General features: G+C 36.3%; 1 protein-coding gene across 1 annotated transcript; it reads right to left on the reverse strand.

Annotated features, from left to right (window-relative positions):
• Positions 1-14,081: 14,081 nt before the first annotated feature.
• On the reverse strand, positions 14,082-16,635 carry LOC133802444 (small ribosomal subunit protein uS11x). Its single transcript, XM_062240752.1, has 6 exons — positions 16,480-16,635; positions 15,561-15,683; positions 15,434-15,479; positions 14,819-14,904; positions 14,563-14,692; positions 14,082-14,440 (listed from the first exon to the last, which is right to left on the reverse strand). Exons 1-6 carry the CDS (start codon positions 16,480-16,482, stop codon positions 14,373-14,375), a joined length of 456 nt encoding a protein of 151 aa, XP_062096736.1. The 5' UTR covers positions 16,483-16,635; the 3' UTR covers positions 14,082-14,372.
• Between the last annotated feature and the right edge of the window lie 1,003 nt (positions 16,636-17,638).

Here is a 17,638-nt window from a genome sequence, read left to right on the forward strand (position 1 = left end):
CTTCCGTGAAGACTTAATTACTTTTTAATACATGTCATGTGTCACTTAGTGAAAACACGAACAACATCTCCAAATTGACAAACAATTATCATCGCTACATTATACTATTCAAAACAAGTCCAACAAAAGGTAACATGATACTCTCTAAAATCTATCAAAATTTTCACCTCATCCAAACATGGTAGTGGTCTTTAGCAGCTGATGGTGGTGGTTCGACAACTGCAACGAATCTAGGTCTTCTTTATGCCAACATATTCACCTGAACAAGTAGATCATGTATATGTATCACCCTTAAGTCCAAATGACATTTTGTGTCTCCACAGTGTGCTTGGAAAGTATCGAGGTCGAATGACATGCTAAGCAGACAAGCTAAAGCCACCAAATAAAGGTAGAATGCAACAATGTCAAACACTTGTTGTGAAAAATATAATAATACACAATTGTACGTAGTTAACAAGTAATATAATGATAAAAATGAGTATCGTTTAGTAGCCGCTAGCCATTTCCTTCTGACATTAAGCAATTCGATTCAACTATCAACTTTGTGCATCCCAACCTACGCACCACTTTCATGTGCCAAACAACAAAGTTTTCAATTCTACAGTCTTAGGCTCGAATGTCGCTGCCATAGGACAATAGAGGAGGCAATGACTATTCCTCTATTGTCTCGTAGAACCATTCCAAGCCCCACATGTCCATTGCTTCTATCAGTTGTTGCATCAGTATTTAGTTTTATATAATCATTCAATTTGCAAGCTAGCCCAACCCTGCTTTCCTAGAAGCAAGCTAATATCCACTCTTCATTGTGTCGCAACCGAAACTATTATGATGCCATACCAATCTATCTGTCGAAGCACGGTCAAATAGAGGTGTGGATAAAATAGCGTCGGCTTCTTCATAGGAGAAGGATTGACGAATTAGAGCAACATTTTGATTACTATTGGCAGAGCAAAGAGAACCAACAAAAGAGTGGAGAGGTAGAACTCTAGTAGAAGAAGCAAGCAAACCATCCCCACGCGGGATCCATTTATCACAATAAACCAAAATTGATTCTTCGTTTCCTATTTTCCATCGAGCACCCTCAAGCATAAGTTCTCTTCCCCATAACAAACTATGTTATAAGAAGGATTGTTAAGTACTGGTCAAATGCTCAAGGTCAACTCGGCTATTATTGGACATCATAACTGAATTTGAAATTCAGTTATGACAGGTGGTACTCGGGTCTTAGAGGTTAAGTCTGTTGCTTACCTCTCAAGTGTACATATAAGGCTCCTAATCTATCACTTTTATTCATTCTATTCTTTTATGTACTGAGATATACAGAGTAAGAAATAAGTGAGCTTTGAGAGAACTTGTATCACTGTAAAGAGAGATTATTGGAGCAAGACTCCATTGAGGTACAGAATTGAGAACTCAAGTTAATAAAGAGATTACATAGCCCTTGTGGCTGGTTTGGCCGTGGATTAGATTGGTGTCTAGCCAACATTCACTTGAACCATGTATGTGCATTGTGTTCTTTATGTTTTCATTCTGTTTTTGGTATTAATTCCTTGATTAAAACCAGTTTGTGTTTTATGCTTGATAATTGATATTTGATCAATTGTTTTCTGGTTTTGTTTTGTGTTTTTGTTCTTGTTTTGAGGTTGTGGTTACAACAAGGATGGAAGAGAATTTACCTTGGCCTGTAGAAAGGATGACCCCGCAAAGTAAATACCACCAAGGACACTAGTCACCAACGATTTAGGGTTACTATAAATTAACCATGCTTGTTTTGCCAACGTTGACTGCTTAAACAAGGACAAATTTTTTAACCCCAGTCTACCATCTTTTTTGTGCCATAAGAGTTTCTTCCATGAGCATCAATGAATCTTCTTTTTTTCCATCATCCCCTCCCCACCATAACCAAGCACATAGCTTATGAATCTAAGAAATTAAAGCAACACTTCCCTGCCTCCCATGGAGAAAAATTATCTTCCAGCTAAACGGTTTTTTCTACACACAATCCCATATTCTTTGAAATAGAATCTTACGATCCCTTCCTGCAAAATTGGGTAAACCCAAGTATTTCTCACGACAAGGCACTATACTCACCCAATGAAGAAGCCATACTCTTCTTCATAGAAGCACCAATATTTGGGCTAAAGCAAACAACAACTTTCGAAAAATTCACTTTCTGTTCTGAAGTCTTTTCATACTAATTCAAGACCTCCATGAAGCAATTAACAGCCACATGTGTAGCATCCAAGAAGAATGTGGAGTTAGTTTCTCCAACTCCTAACTAACATCTGTTATCTGTTATGACAGATTAATCCAACTTAGCAACCAATGTCTATTCATCTTAAGTTCTATAAATAGTCAGACTTGGTTCTCACTTGAAACACAAAAAAGAAGCTCAAGAAATCTGAGAGTGTTGGGTGTACAACCAAAGTCCCACATTGGCTAGAAATTGGAAGGATCTTGGGTATATAAGGATGGACATTATCTCCATTGGTTTGAGGCCTTTTGGGAAGGTGCCCAAAAACAAATCTGTGAGGGCTTAGGCCCAAAGCGGACAATATCATACCAATGGGGAAATAGATGGTGTTCGACGGTCTTTTCAAATGGTATCAGAGCCAAGTTGGGTTCTTGGGCTTGGGATCAAGGCAGGCAGCGTGTAACAACGTGAAGAATAACCTGGGAGAAGGATGGGGAATGCTAAGTTCGACTTGGAGAAGTTTACAGGCAAGAATGACTTTGGGCTTTGGAAGATAAAGATGAGAGCTTTGCTGGTTCAACAAGGTATTCAGGATGCTTTGCTTGATAAGGATAATATCAAGGACAAGACCGAAAAGGAGAAAACTGAGATGATTGATGTAATGCCCCAAATTTCCTGATAAGGTTTAGGACCTTGATTAGGAGGCCGGGAGGGCCATAATTGATTTATTATAGTATTTAATGATTATATGCATGTTTACGTGAATTATATTATTATATGATGGTGAATGCATGCATATGGGCTCATATGTTAATTATGAGGGTATTTAGATAATTTGGGCCACTGTGGGCGTAATTGTATATTTTGGGTGCATGATTGTGATGAATTAATATAGCCACATTATAAGGTGGATTGGTTCGAGCTAGTCGACATGGGACGATCATGAGATGCGAGTGTTCGGTCTAGTCATAACGGGTTTAAGTTCGGGGCTCGGGGTGAGTCTCGGGGTGAATTTAATGATTAGAGCATTACCAGGAATTAAAGGGTAATGGGATATGGATTATTGGTGTTTGAGGTTATTGAGAATAGCGGGAATTGGAGGGTGTTAATTGTGATTAATGAAATAGGTGCGAAAGGACGGTTTTGCCCTTGGTGGCTGTTAAGGTTTTATTTTAGACCTAAGGGTATTTAGGTCTTTTTACCCTAAGAGATATATATCAGCCATTGAGGCTGTAGAAGAGTAACAAAAACAGAGCCTCTCCTCCTTCTCTCCCGATAGATTTTCTTCCTCTTTTCTCTTTGGAATTTCGAGCTCAATTTGAGGAATCGAGCCAAGGAACCAAGCTTAGCCAAGCCAGGGTTGTGCTCCACCATTGAAGAGGGTGTGTTGCTGAGATTAAGGTGAGTTTTTAGCCACTAGAACTCTTGGGTTTGCTCATTTTTCTAAGTTAAGTTTCAGCTAGTTTTTGGGTTGGAAACTTGGGAATTGGTTGGAGTTTTGGCTAGGGTTCATGGGGTTGTGGTCCCTAGGACATGTGGAGATGGTATTTGGGTTCATTTGGGAGTTAATTTGATGTTTGGAAGCTTTTGGATTGGGTTAGAAATGGTAGAGTCAAAAGAAGGAAAATCTGGGAATTGGCTGGCTGAAGGTAGCGCTACAGCGCCCAGTGTAGGGCGCTACAGCGCTACCTGTAGGGAGGCTGGGCGGTTTGTGGTTCTTCCTTGAGCGCTGGGGCGCTAGAAGGGCAGCGCTGTAGCGCTACCCTGTTCCTTCAGAACCCTGTTTTGGGTGTTTTTAAGGGCTTTTGGCTTGGGGTTTCAATCCTTAGGGCCCGGGATCGAATCTACTCACTATGTGGGCATGTTTCGAGGTCCCGAGAGTGGGGTTTAAGTTAAGACCCTATCTTTGGTAATTTTTATTAATTGTAGATTATTTTGGTTATGACTAGGTGACCATTAAAGGATTAAGGATCGATCGTTCTCAGGGGTCGTTCTTGTTCTAACTCTCACTCGAACCGGAGGTAAGAAAACTGCACCCTGTGTATATGTGACATGCATGGTTATTATTGATGCATGTCGATTGATTATCATGTATGACATGCATGGTTATTATGATGTATGCTGGTTGATTAATGAGTATGACATGCGTGGTTATTATTGATGCATGTCGGTTGATTATTATGTATGACATGCATGACTATTCTTGATGCATGTTGGTTGACTATTAAACGTGACGTGCATGGCTGTTATTGGTGCGTGTTAGATTGTTGGATTATCGCATATGATACATGAGAAACATGTGATTGGGATATGCTTTATATACTGAGTATGATGTTGATCAGAGCTTGAGCCTCTGTGGTTGTGCATGATCCTAATTGTACTGGTATCTGTTTAGTAAGCATGCTAAATACCTTGTTTATGGATATTGAACATGTGGTATACGATTGGTGGCATGTCTTGCTTGTGGTTGACACTGACTAGTCAGGGACCGACTCTAAAGTCGAGAATCATGCATTGAATGGCTCCATGGCATTAATGTTGGACCGACTCTAAAGTCGAGAATCGTGCATTGAGTGGCTCTAAGGCACTAATGCCAGTCCGACCCTAAGGTCGATGATCACGCATTGAATAGCTTCATGGCATTAATGTGGGACCGACCCTAAGATCGAAGAACTTATAAGCGCTTGCCTGGTCTACGACCAGATGACTATAGCCAAGGTATATGACCCCGGTGACCGTTTGTCGCATGGCTAAGGGACGTTGTCCATAGTTTCGACTCCAGAGTCGTGGGGAAGGTTATGTTAGTGACTAATCACCTTGCACCTGTCCTAATCAAACTTATGAAAGTATCACTTATCAGTTAAGCCCTGGTGACCCTATCGTCACATGGCTAGAGGGAGCGATACTCATTATTGTGACTTTTGGCTATTGTCACCTATTTGTTTGGACTGATAGTCCTGAATGGTTATTATGATCGTTGTTGATGTTATATCATACTTTATTGTGTTTTCTTGCTGGGCTTTGGCTCACGGGTGCTACGTGGTGCAGGTAAAGGAAAGAGGGAGCTGGACCATCCTTGAGTTGGAGAGCTTAGGTGATGACGTGTACATATGCAGCTGCTCGTCCGCCACGGCCGAGGTTTAAAGTGGAACTAGGGTTGAACCCTGTTTTGCCGCTTAGAACGGCCTGTTGTAAATATTTTCTGTAATAAACTCTGAAACTTTATTTTCGGGATCCCAATGTATATATTAAACGTTCTAGTGAAACGTTACATCCTAACCAAAGTTTTTAATCCCTAAATCGCTAATCATACCTAGATCACGATTTCGGCCAAATGACTCGATTAGTGAGTTTAGCACTGTTTATAAGGCACACCATAACGGTCTCTGGAGGTTGGGGCGTTACAATTGAGAAGGCACACAGTGCAATAATTCTGAGTCTCGGGGACAAGGTTTTGAGGGAAGTATCGAAAGAAAATACTGTTGCTGGATTATGGAAGAAGCTGGAAACTCTCTACATGACAAAGTCATTGGCTAACCGGTTGTTCTTGAAGCAAAAGTTGTATTCGTTCAAGATGGCACCAGGGAAAAGTGTTGAAGATCATCTGGATGATTTCAACAAGATCATTCTTGATCTTGAAAATATTGAAATCAAGATTGGAGATGAAGATCAGGCAATAATAGTTTTAAACTCTCTTCCCTCGGATAAGTATGAACATTTTGTTGATACTATGATGTACGGGAAGGATTCTTTGACATTAGAAGAGGTTCAAAGTGCTTTAATGTCCAAAGAATTGAAGAAGAAATCCGAGCAGCATGAAGACAATTCAGGAGAAGGCCTACTGGTTCGAGGAAGAAATGACAAGAAGGATAACATAAGCTATGGTAATCAGAACAGAGGAAAATCAAATTCAAGAATCAAACGAAAATGCTTCATATGCCATAAAACGTCACACCTCAAGAGAGATTGTCCAGAATTGAAAAGAAATGGAGACAATAAGAGGTATGGAAATGTAGACATGGTTTCTAAAAACAATGAGAGTGACAGTGATGGCTATGAGAGTGCAGATGTGATGGTTGTGACAAATGGTTATGCTGGACTAGATTGGGTCATTGACTCAGGATGCTCTTTCCATTTATGCCCGGATAAAACTCAGTTTTATGAGTACAAGAAGATAGATGGAGGTACAGTAAGACTGGGAGATAATCGAGCATGTTCTATCATTGGCATTGGATCAATCAAAATCCAACTCAATGATGGATCTATCAATAATTTGCATCAGGTGCGACATGTTCCAGAAATCAAAAGGAATCTTATCTCAGTAGCAATGCTAGATAAGGATGGTTATTCTGTCAAAGTTGAAAGTGGAGCTCTTAAGGTAATGAAGGGATCCATGGTGCTTATGAAAGGTTCAATGATGAATGGGGTCTATGTTTTACAAGGCAACACAGTCAAGAACATTGCAGCAGTAGCTTCAAAAGATGTAGGAAATTCCTCAACTTTGTGGCATAGAAGATTGGGGCATGTGAGTCTCAAAGGTATTGAAATCCTAAACAAGAAAGGGCTGCTAGGGAAAGATGTAATTCAAGACTTGAAATTCTGTGAGCAGTGCATCCTAGGAAAGTCAACAAGAGTAAAGTTTGGTGTTGGAACCCATGTAGCCAGAGGCATTCTTGATTATGTGCACTCTGACTTGTGGGGACCTTCAAGGACTATATCTCGAGGTGGAGCTCGATATTTTCTGACACTCATTGATGACCATACCAGATTTTTTTGGGTACACATTCTGAAGCACAAAGATGAGGTGTTTGGGAAATTTAAAGAATGGAAGACACTACTAGAGACACAAACTAGTAGAAAGCTGAAGAAGCTAAGAACTGATAATGGCTTGGAGTATTGCTCTGATTTATTTAACTCATTTTGCAAGAGAAATGGAATTCCTAGGCATCTTACAGTTCCAAGGACACCCCAACAAAATGGACTTGCAGAGCGAATGAACAGAACCATAATGGAGAGGGTCAGGTGTATGTTGATACATTCAGGATTACCTAAAAGCTTTTGGGCCGAGGCTGTGGTCACTGCATGTTATTTAATAAATAGATGTCCTTCATCAGCTATAGAGTTTAAAACTCCAATCGAGAAATGGACAGGACAACCAGCCAAGTATGAAATGTTAAGAACTTTTGGGTGTGTGGCATATGCTCACATCAAGCAAGATAAGCTTGAACCAAGGGCCAGGAAGTGCATCTTTATAGGCTATCCAGAAGGGGTCAAGGGCTACAAGATGTGGAGCATTGAACCAGGGAATCACCAAAAGTACTTCATAAGCAGGGATGTCATTTTTGAAGAAGACAAAGTGTACAAAGAAACTCTGAATCCAAAGCTCAGAGATGATAACAATAGTAGTGTTCAGTTCGAGGTGGATACAGGAAACAAAGCTGAAACCAACAACCAACTCAATGCAGATGAAAGAATTTTTACTGAAGATGATGATCAACAAGAAGAAATGAATGAAGTTGAAGAACTGGGAACTGAGATTCAGGATTATCAATTGACTAGAGATCATCGTGAAAAAAAGGCAACCAAAGCTCCTGACAGGTTCGGTTTTGCTGATATTGTTCATTTTGCTTTAAATATTGAGCAACTTAATAATGAACCCAGGAACTATGATGAAGCAATAAGGTCAGTTGATAAGAAGGAATGGGAGGCTGCCATGAGGGAAGAAATAATGTCCCTAAACAAAAACAATACCTGGATACTAGTAGAAAGACCAGCTGGAAAGAAAGTTGTGAGTTGTAAGTGGATTTTCAAGCTCAAAGAAGCAATTCCAGGGGTTGAAAAGGCTCGGTACAAGGCTAGATTGGTAGCAAGAGGGTTCACACAGAGAGAAGGAATTGACTACACTGAAATCTTCTCACCTGTGGTCAAGCATACCTTTATTAGAATGCTACTGGCTTTGCCAGCAATTTTTGATCTAGAGCTTGAACAAATGGATGTTAAAACAGCCTTTTTACATGGAGAATTGGATGAGCAGATTTTGATGAAGCAACCAGAGGGTTTTATAGTTAAAGGAAAGGAGAATCATGTTTGCTTGCTTAAAAGGTCACTCTATGGTCTTAAACAATCACCAAGGCAGCGGTACAAAAGGTTTGATGATTTTGTCACCAATTCTGGTTTTAAGAAGAATGCCTATGACAGCTGTGTTTATGTTAAGTCCTCAAACACTAAATCAGCTGTATACTTACTTCTCTATGTCGATGACATGTGTTGATCCCAAAAGAGGGTGTTTTAATATTTAAGCTCGCAAGTGCACGAATCGTTTCGGAATATAATGTTCATGTAAGTACGAGGTCGAACCCATGGGAGTTGACTAACATCAAAAGAAACTATTTCAAACAAAGCAAGAATATTCTAACCTAGTTCCAAATATTTGATGAGATTTTGTTTTAGAAAAATAAAACACAAGTAATAAAAAAGATTTAAGATTAAATAGAAAAATTGTTTTCAAATGAGATATATAAAATAAGATTATTAAGATTTTAGAATCCACAAAATGCAAGTTCAATAGTATTTATAAGTATATTGATTCCCAAGTTTTAATATAGTTGAAATAAATCACACTATATATTTTTTCAAAATATATTTTCTATTCAAGCACAAGTTACTCTTTCAAAAAGGTAGGATTTTTCTTCACTTTTATAAGATATAATTTCTAAGCATTAGTTGTGTTACAACCTAATGAAACTACAAAAAATCAAAGAGATTATGTTTAGGCAAAATATGATACTTATGCTCTAAGAATTAGATGTGAACAATTTAATGAAAAACATTTAATCAAAGAATATCATATTTTTGCATAATGAAGAACTAAGTGTAATATGCTTTAACACTCAATAATAGATGAAAAATGCATATCATTGATAGAAAAAATCCATAAACAATGTTACACAAGTGGGAAATCAACATACAATAAAAAATACTATCTAGTTACATTTTGCTTCATCATCATCTTAATAACCTTTGAAAAAGATTAGAAGCTCATAACTAGATAAAAATTACAAAATAACATACTTGACATGCTCTTCAAAAGATGAAAATGGTAGAGAGAAACTAGTGAAAAGAAGAGAGAAAAAAGTGTAGAAGATGTTGAAAAATATGAAGAAGAAGAGCCCCCCAAATGGTCTTACAAGACTCTATTTATAGGCAAAATATGGAGATTAAATTAATCAAATTAAAATAAATAAATTGATTAATTTAATTATGTTGGGAAGTGGTAGGATAAATAGAGTAAGTGTAAGAGTATTGGAAAGATGAAATGTTTGGTTGGGTAAAATGTTAGTGAAAAGCTAGGGTAAAAAAAATGTATTAGGAATGTTTATTTAGGTAAAAAAAATAAGGAAGAGTGAATTGATATTTGAGTGAAAGATATTGGGAATGAAAATGTGATTTTTTTTTTTTGGGTCTTTTTGGTGGTTGTTTGGTGTGTTGATGGCATGAGCTTGGGTGACTTTTGGGCCCAAATGAGGTGAAGGGCTGGCTGGTGATTGCTTTGGAAAGCAATAGGCGTGGGCCATTTGATGGCTGAAACAAGCATTGTTGCTTAGCAGGCGAGCTGGGAGATTGAAGGCTGCTGCTGGGTTGGGCTCTGGAGGCTGGCGGGCCGGGCCTGGTGCAGAGGCAGAAGGTGCATATGTGATGGCTTGGAGTGTAAGTGCTGCCAGGTGTTGGAATCGGGCCCAGGCTTGGGCCTGGGAGAGAAGTTGGCCGTGGGCTGATGATCCATGCAGCTGGAGGACATTGATATATGCTGAGGGAGGCTTCGGTGTGGTGCTGGCGTGAAGGCTGGAGGAACCGTACGGCTGGGAAGCTGATTTATGAAGAGCCAGGCGGGCTGGAGGAGTGACACGGGCCAGGTGGGCAGGCGGACTGGGCTCGGGCCGTGGGCCTGGCAGGTGGCCAGCCGAATTGGGCCTTGGGCAGAGTTGACAAATGCCACTTTTCATGCTATTTTCTTTCAAACTTGCCACTCTCTTTTTCCCTTCTTTTCTTTTCAAAGCCAAAAAAAATACAACTTACTCCCTACAAAATAAGTAAATAATAAATTAGAATCAAATATTTTCAATTATAAAATAACTCAAATTAAGTCCATGAAAATACTAATTGAAATTTAATTTACTTTAGGAATTAAGTTCAATAAAATCACATTTTTTTCAACTTATAATCTATCAACACAAATTTCAAATAATTAAACTACAACATATTATAATAAAATATCTATAAAACATATAAAAATCTAGAAAACAACAATAAGACTAATAAATTAAAAATTACATAAAAACTTAATAAGTTAATTAAAAACTCAAGAATTAAGCAACAATTAACACATTTTAGTGGTAAAATAACTCTATTTTGTAGAGTTATCAACATGTTAATAGCAAGCAAACAAGCAAGTGAAATTAATCAAGTGAAGAAGATGTTGAATGCTGAGTTTGAAATGAAGGATCTCGGGCAAGTAAGGAAGATACTTGGGATTGAGATCCAGAGAGATAGAAAGTCAAGAAAACTGAGTCTATCTTAAGGAAGTTATATATCAAAGGTGCTGAAACAGTTTGGTTTTTCTGATGCAAAACCAGTCATCACTCCTTTAGCCCAACACTTCAAACTTTCTCACTTACAAGCTCCAGCTACTGATGAAGATAAGAGGTACATGGAAAAGGTACTTTACACTAATCTGGTAGGCAGTATCATGTACATAATGGTTTGTACACGGCCAGATTTATGCCAAGCCATAAGTGTAGTCAGCAGGTACATGGGGAACCCAGGTATTGAACATTGGAAGGCTGATAAATGGATGATGAGGTACTTAAAAGGAACATCAAATGTTGGTCTGGAATATGGTTCTAGTTCTCAAGAAACTGAAGTTATGGGGTTTGTGGATTCAGATTATGCAGGAGATGCTGATACTAAAAGGCCTCAAACCAATGGAGATAGTGTCCATCCTTATATACCCAAGATCCTTTCCATTTCTAGCCAATGTGGGACTTTGGTTGTACACCCAACAATCCTCCCCTCAAACAAAGGACCACCTTGCCTCCCCTCAGACGATTACAGATCTAAACCTGAATCCCTCAGGTCCAACACTCAAGATCCCCTTGAGCAAGCTAGATGAATCCCTTCACCAGCTAGATTCGAAATCCCTTCGAATCAAATCTGAACCTTTGATGGCTCTAGCAGCAAGCTTCACCTCCTTTGTTTGGCAATCCGAGGATACATGCTCTCCAAGAACTAGAATAACTCTCTGTAATCTTTATTGAATGAATATATGAAAACGTTACATTTGAATGAGTAAAGGAACTCTTATATATGAGTTCTGAGTACAGAGTTACAACTGAAAAATTAACTAACTATTTAACAGTCTAAAAAGTAATATAAGACTAACAGAATTAACGGCCACAACTAACAAAGAGTCAGAGAAAGAAAGGAAGAGAGTACGAGAGAGAGGAAAGCTGGGGTTCTGGGATATCGTATCTGAGTTTTTCACCACTGTTTTGAACGTGAAAACTCAGGGGAGTGTGAGAGAGAAATACACTCGTTTGTGAGAGATATCTCATCAAGATTCAGCTTTGTGGATGTACTCTATTGTTTCAGATTTGATCTAATAAAGGAGAGAGAGAAGTGTTCCTAAAACTGGATTAGGAACAAGATCATTACTGACCTTGTTCTGAACCAGTATAACTCACTGTGTTGTTTCTTCTTTATTTAGTTTTCTGTTCTTGCATTAGTTTGATTTGTTTCTGTAATTACCACTCTGTTCTTATGTTTAGTTCATGTTCTAACAAGAGTTGTGCTTGTTAAGTTTCAGTTCAATAAATTGGACTAACTTGCTGTTATGTTATTGGGATCTTGAAGTTGAACTTATACAGACTTTCTACAAAGAACAAATTATCAACTGCAAAAAATAGATGAGATATAACCCAGCCAAAACACCCACAAGCAAGACCCTTTAAAAGTCCTCCGAAACTTTCTAAGTTACTAATTAATAACCAGACAATATTTTACCGAAGAAATACAACTGTTACATTTCAAACTCAATCATCATGAAAGCCTAACTCCATCATAATTCGAAACAAAAAGGACCACTCCAACCATCATATGCTTTGCCAATGTCAAGTTTATTGAAAAACTATATTCATACTCTATTATATTTTTATTATATTATATATAAAAAAAAAAAGAATAATTATTCATTTGTTGCCCTGCGTTTTGGCCGAGTACAACTTTAGTAACCTCTATTACGAATAAGAATGATTGAGTACTCTGTAATTGTAAAATTAGTCAAAAATGGTACCCTCTATTTGAATTTGGACATCAATTTTTTCAGAATATCTTAACTACCATTAACTATAAATCCTTAACTAATTAAAATATAGGGAATATGTGCACTTGCTACCCTATATTTTTACTGAGTACAACTTTGATACCTTCTATTACGAATAAATATCTAGTAACATGTAATTGTAAAATCAGTAAAAAATAGTATTTTAGACACAAATTTAGTCAACATTGTTTTTATAATATCCAAATTACTCTCAATTATAAATAATTAAATCCTTAAAATAGTTTTAAAATATTTTAATAAAAATAAAAACATAACTTGATAATTAAATAAAAATAAAACAACTTAAAACTTAATTAAATGATTGGATTCATAATTAAAACAACAATCATTCTATTTCAATCCATTGTTCTTCAAAGCCTCAAACCAAGAAAAAATGAGCAAATTTTTTTGTGAAATCTTATCAAAAGTTTGAATTTGTTATTCCTCTTTCTGGCTTTTCTTCACAGTCCAAACCAAATGAAAAAATTTCAAACTAATAAAGAAAAATAAATCAAAATCTACATCAAAATTAGATCACGTTCTCTTCCGTGTTTCCTTCTCTCCTTGAATTTCTTTAAGTTGAACAAGTATAAATATTTTTCTTGTTCATATTCTCAAACAATGAATGAAAATTATATACAGAATTCAAATCAACAAATCAAAATGCATAATATCCATATTCAAATTTTAAATACAAAATCGTAGTTAACTCGAAATATCAAACCTGAAAGTATCTGAAATATTCATGGATAAACTTGTATCGAGCTTGACATTGTGGACTCGTGAGTTTTAAAAAGTGTTCTTGATTTTTCGTATCGCTTGAAGCAATATTTCTTATTTTGACCATTTTCTATTCTATTTTTTTTAACTGGTTTTGCAATTATAAGGTATCAAAAAATAATTATTCATTTTGTCAAAAAAAAAAAATAATAATAAGATACTAAAGTTGTACCAGGTCAAAACATATGGTACCAAATACTCATATTCCATTTTAAAAAAATAAATTAATTCAAGAGTTAAGCTAAGGCAAATTTGTCGTTTAAAAAAAATTACTGTCCAAATTTGGGTTCGTAATAGAGGATAATTATTCATAATAAAATGTACCAAAATTATACTCAACAATTATTCATAATAAAATATACCAAAGCTGTACTCCGCCAGAAAAACAGAGAGTAACAAATGCACGTATTCCCAAAAAAAATTGCTTATTAAAATATTTATTACTGAAATGAGTGAAAAGCATTTGGTGAGACTAGTGATTATAATGCATTATTATTTCTGAAAGTAGATCACTTATCTTTGTTTCATTCGTATTGAAAAGTCGTGCAAGTTTATTTGGTTGAAAGACAGTCTCAGAAATTTCAATGAACACACAAGGAGGGACCAACCAACACCGCAATGTCGGAAAGAGAAACTGGCCTAATACCTTCTTTTTCTATAGTTGAAATTGGTTTAGAATTGGGCATGTAAAACAAATCCAAAAAAAGAAACATGACTAAGAAGCCCGAGTGACAACAAGTACCTTCAAAACTCATAGTGCAAGTACCATAAACACCTGAATTCGACTTAACAAGTAGAAGAAGAATCTGAATATTTCATGATATCACACTCTCTTTCTACAAACTTGAAATTAAAATGTTTGCGAAGTCTCAACTGAGAAAACTACATATTGGCTCAAAACTGGAAAAGTCCAATCAACCTTACTTAACTCAAGGCCTCTCTCTCCCTCCTTAGTCCCATTGGAGAATCACAACAATTGCCATTTCGTAAATGGGACTTGCACCACCAAATATAGAAAGCTTACAGCCTTCTACCTCTTCTACCACCCTTTCTACGGGTGCTGTCAGTTGGAATGGGAGTGACATCCTCTGAAACACAAACACACCACCATGTTAATAACTTTTATAATGAATTTGAAACCAATTCAGTCACCAAGAAAAAATTGACTTCTTATGTTTAAGGGAAGAATTGCCCAAAAGAAGATCCTTACCGATACGACCAATTCTCATTCCAGAACGAGCAAGAGCACGAAGAGCAGACTGGGCACCTGGACCAGGTGTCTTGGTTTTGTTTCCACCAGTAGCACGAAGCTTAATATGAAGGGCAGTAACACCCAACTCCTACATTATTAAGACCATAAATTAGTAACTAAGAAAGTAAGACTCAATTTAATTGCGATGAACTATGTCAACAAAACGACACAAAAGACGTGTATTTTGATATCACTATGATGAATGAATCCAAACCTTGCATCTCTGTGCAACATCCTGAGCAGCAAGCATAGCAGCATAAGGAGAAGATTCATCTCTGTCAGCTTTCACCTTCATTCCACCTGTAATGCACATTATAAATATTTTAGTATGGAAACATTACCAAACTCAAACAGTAATTGCAAACGAAGGTACAACTATAAAAAATACTTTGAAATCCAAAAGCCAAGGTTTGAACAATAGGTTTCATATATAATGTGAATCACATTGAAAGCTACAAACATGTCATAACTGAATGGAGGTCAAATATAACCAAACATTTTAATACAAAAGCATATATATATAACAAATTGTATAGATCTTTCATCATTCCCTGAATAAAGAAAACAAATTCAAATCATAGCAAATGACGATATAGGACATCCTAAGCAGTGATAACATACTTCCTATTATCTATTATCAAACTTAATTTGAAATCACAAGGCCACAAGGTTTAAATAAAAAAAATTGTGTAGAGATATACCACATCAAAACAGCAAACGAACACAACCACATGCCTCGTGAAGAGAAAATTAAACATGGGCTAACACATACACGATAAACATATTAACAGGTACAAAATACAAGTCTCTACAAGAAAAAATTTCCTACCAGTGATACGAACAAGGGTTTCTCTCCCAGAAAGATCAGTCACATGCTGCAAACGAACAAGAAATGAGAATTACTACCAAATATCATTAACAACAATTACATCCAAAGAAGAATAAGCTAGACTTACAATGAATGTGTCGTTGAATGAAGCAAAAATGTGGGCCACACCAAAAACATGCTCTCCTTCTCTGACAGCTGGGCCAAGGGTGACATTTTCCTCCTTTGGCTCCCTGTTCTTCCTCTTAGATGCCTGTAAAAAACATATCACACCAACAAAATTAACAAACAAAAACCACAAGCTAAAATATTAAAAAAAAACTTAATCTATGGGAAAGTCATTTATACCTGTGAACACAATCAATAAATATGGACCGATTGCAAGATTTTTTTTATATCAGTTAAAAAAAAATAGCATGCACTCGATAACCCTCACAATGATACAGCAAGATTTTCATTTTTAAACAGTTTCTTAAGACAATAAAGAATAGTTATCATTTACCAATGCTACTCTAGAGAAAGAAAAAAAAAGAAAGATAATTTTGCTTTGAGATATGCATTATGTTAATTTGAGTCATTCCCAAATATTTGTAAAAGAAAATCAATCCAGAACATATTACTTCATTAAAATAACCAGATTATCATGCTTTAAAACGAACCACATTAATGGGGAATTCTTTCTCATCTTAAATGAAAATGTTTCTGTACCCCAATACAAATTTATTTACAAAGGGTATAATACTATTCAACAAATTAACCCATTACTCAAAACCCTCAAATCTAGATCAACATTTACAGACACTATCAACATACACAGATAAAAAAAATTATCCGTAGTATAAATTCAAACACCTAAAATTCCAAATCAAAAACATATTTTTCAGAACGCTATTGTTCTGGATCTGCAATAAAACTAAACTAAAATTGGTACAAACACAAACATCAATTTCGAGCTGAACATGGATGAGTATGAAAGATCCGCGTGTGAGAGCAACAAGTAAAAACGAATGAAAATACATGAAGAGAACATCGGATTCGTATGCGCTTACCATGTTTTCGAAGCTAGAAGACAGATACTGAGAGAGAGCGCTAGGGTTTCAAGGGACTCTTTTGAAGCTCTAGTAGCGGTCGCCTGAAGAAAACCCTACACAAGAAGAAGAGGATGTTGACATGTATGACTTAAAAACTAGGGTTTTGTGAAGATATCATTTTTACGAATTTAAGAATATGACCCTAATTTTGTGCTATATTATGATTATTCACCTAACTTTTTATATTATTTTATTTTTACCCCATAAGCCCTCCAAAATATAATTTACACATCTTTGTTTTAACAAATGCCTACAAGACAACAAGCAATAGATAGACATTTTACCACATGATTTGTGGTGTAGTGGTAGGGATGTCTTAACTCTGGCATCCTTACTTGCTTTAGTCAAGGGTTTGAATCCCGTCACATTCCATCTTGAGAGGAATATGTATCTAGCTCCTTGAAGCCAAACTACGTTGTGGCAGTGTCATCCTTAATGGGAATGGATTGTTAAGGCATGCTTGTCGATGACTCAATCAAGGGAGGATGAGTTATGAGTCCCCTATAATTGGTATATGGTCATCGAGATTGCTAAAAGTCGAACGAATTGAGACCTTGGGCTAAGGCCCAATGGCCCCCTTAGCCAAAGGGCCTATTTTTAAAAAATTTCTTTTGAAAAGTACTATGGTTTTTAAGAAACTTTCTACAAAAGGGCACCAATATCTATTTGTTCCTAAGACCCAATATCATTTAAGGCCGACCCTGGATCTCCACCAAAGTGATCCCTTTTTATTCTTAGCAAAAAAAATAGATAAAGATTTTACTCGATAGAACAAAAAAGATAGACATTTTAAAACATCTTATATTAATATATTTTTTTAAAAAAACTAATGCTCTCATCAAACTCGACATGGGTAAATATCAATTAATTTTTTTTTTAGAATATTGGCAGTATAAATACATAAATTTATGCAATTACTACACTTAAATGTTTAATTTTTAGTTTTGGACATACACATCTTCCGTCCACTTTTAGTTGCACCTACATACATGTTGTTGTCATTAGATGATATATGGCTGTGTGGGATTGATCCAAATTTAAATTTAAATTAAAAAATCATTTAAAATAAGGATATTTGTAGTAAAAATACTCAACAAAATGTTATACTTAAGTGCCT

This window comes from Humulus lupulus, chromosome 9, assembly GCF_963169125.1.
Source record: "Humulus lupulus chromosome 9, drHumLupu1.1, whole genome shotgun sequence".
NCBI lineage: Eukaryota > Viridiplantae > Streptophyta > Magnoliopsida > Rosales > Cannabaceae > Humulus > Humulus lupulus.

Excerpts from the sequence above, each read along its gene's own strand:
- LOC133802444 (XM_062240752.1), bottom strand. Across the intron at positions 15,480-15,560 it reads CATTCAACGACACATTCATT|CATGTGACTGATCTTTCTGG; the intron begins GTAAGTCTAGCT and ends GTTCGTTTGCAG. Across the intron at positions 14,441-14,562 it reads AATGAGAATTGGTCGTATCG|AGGATGTCACTCCCATTCCA; the intron begins GTAAGGATCTTC and ends TTTGTGTTTCAG.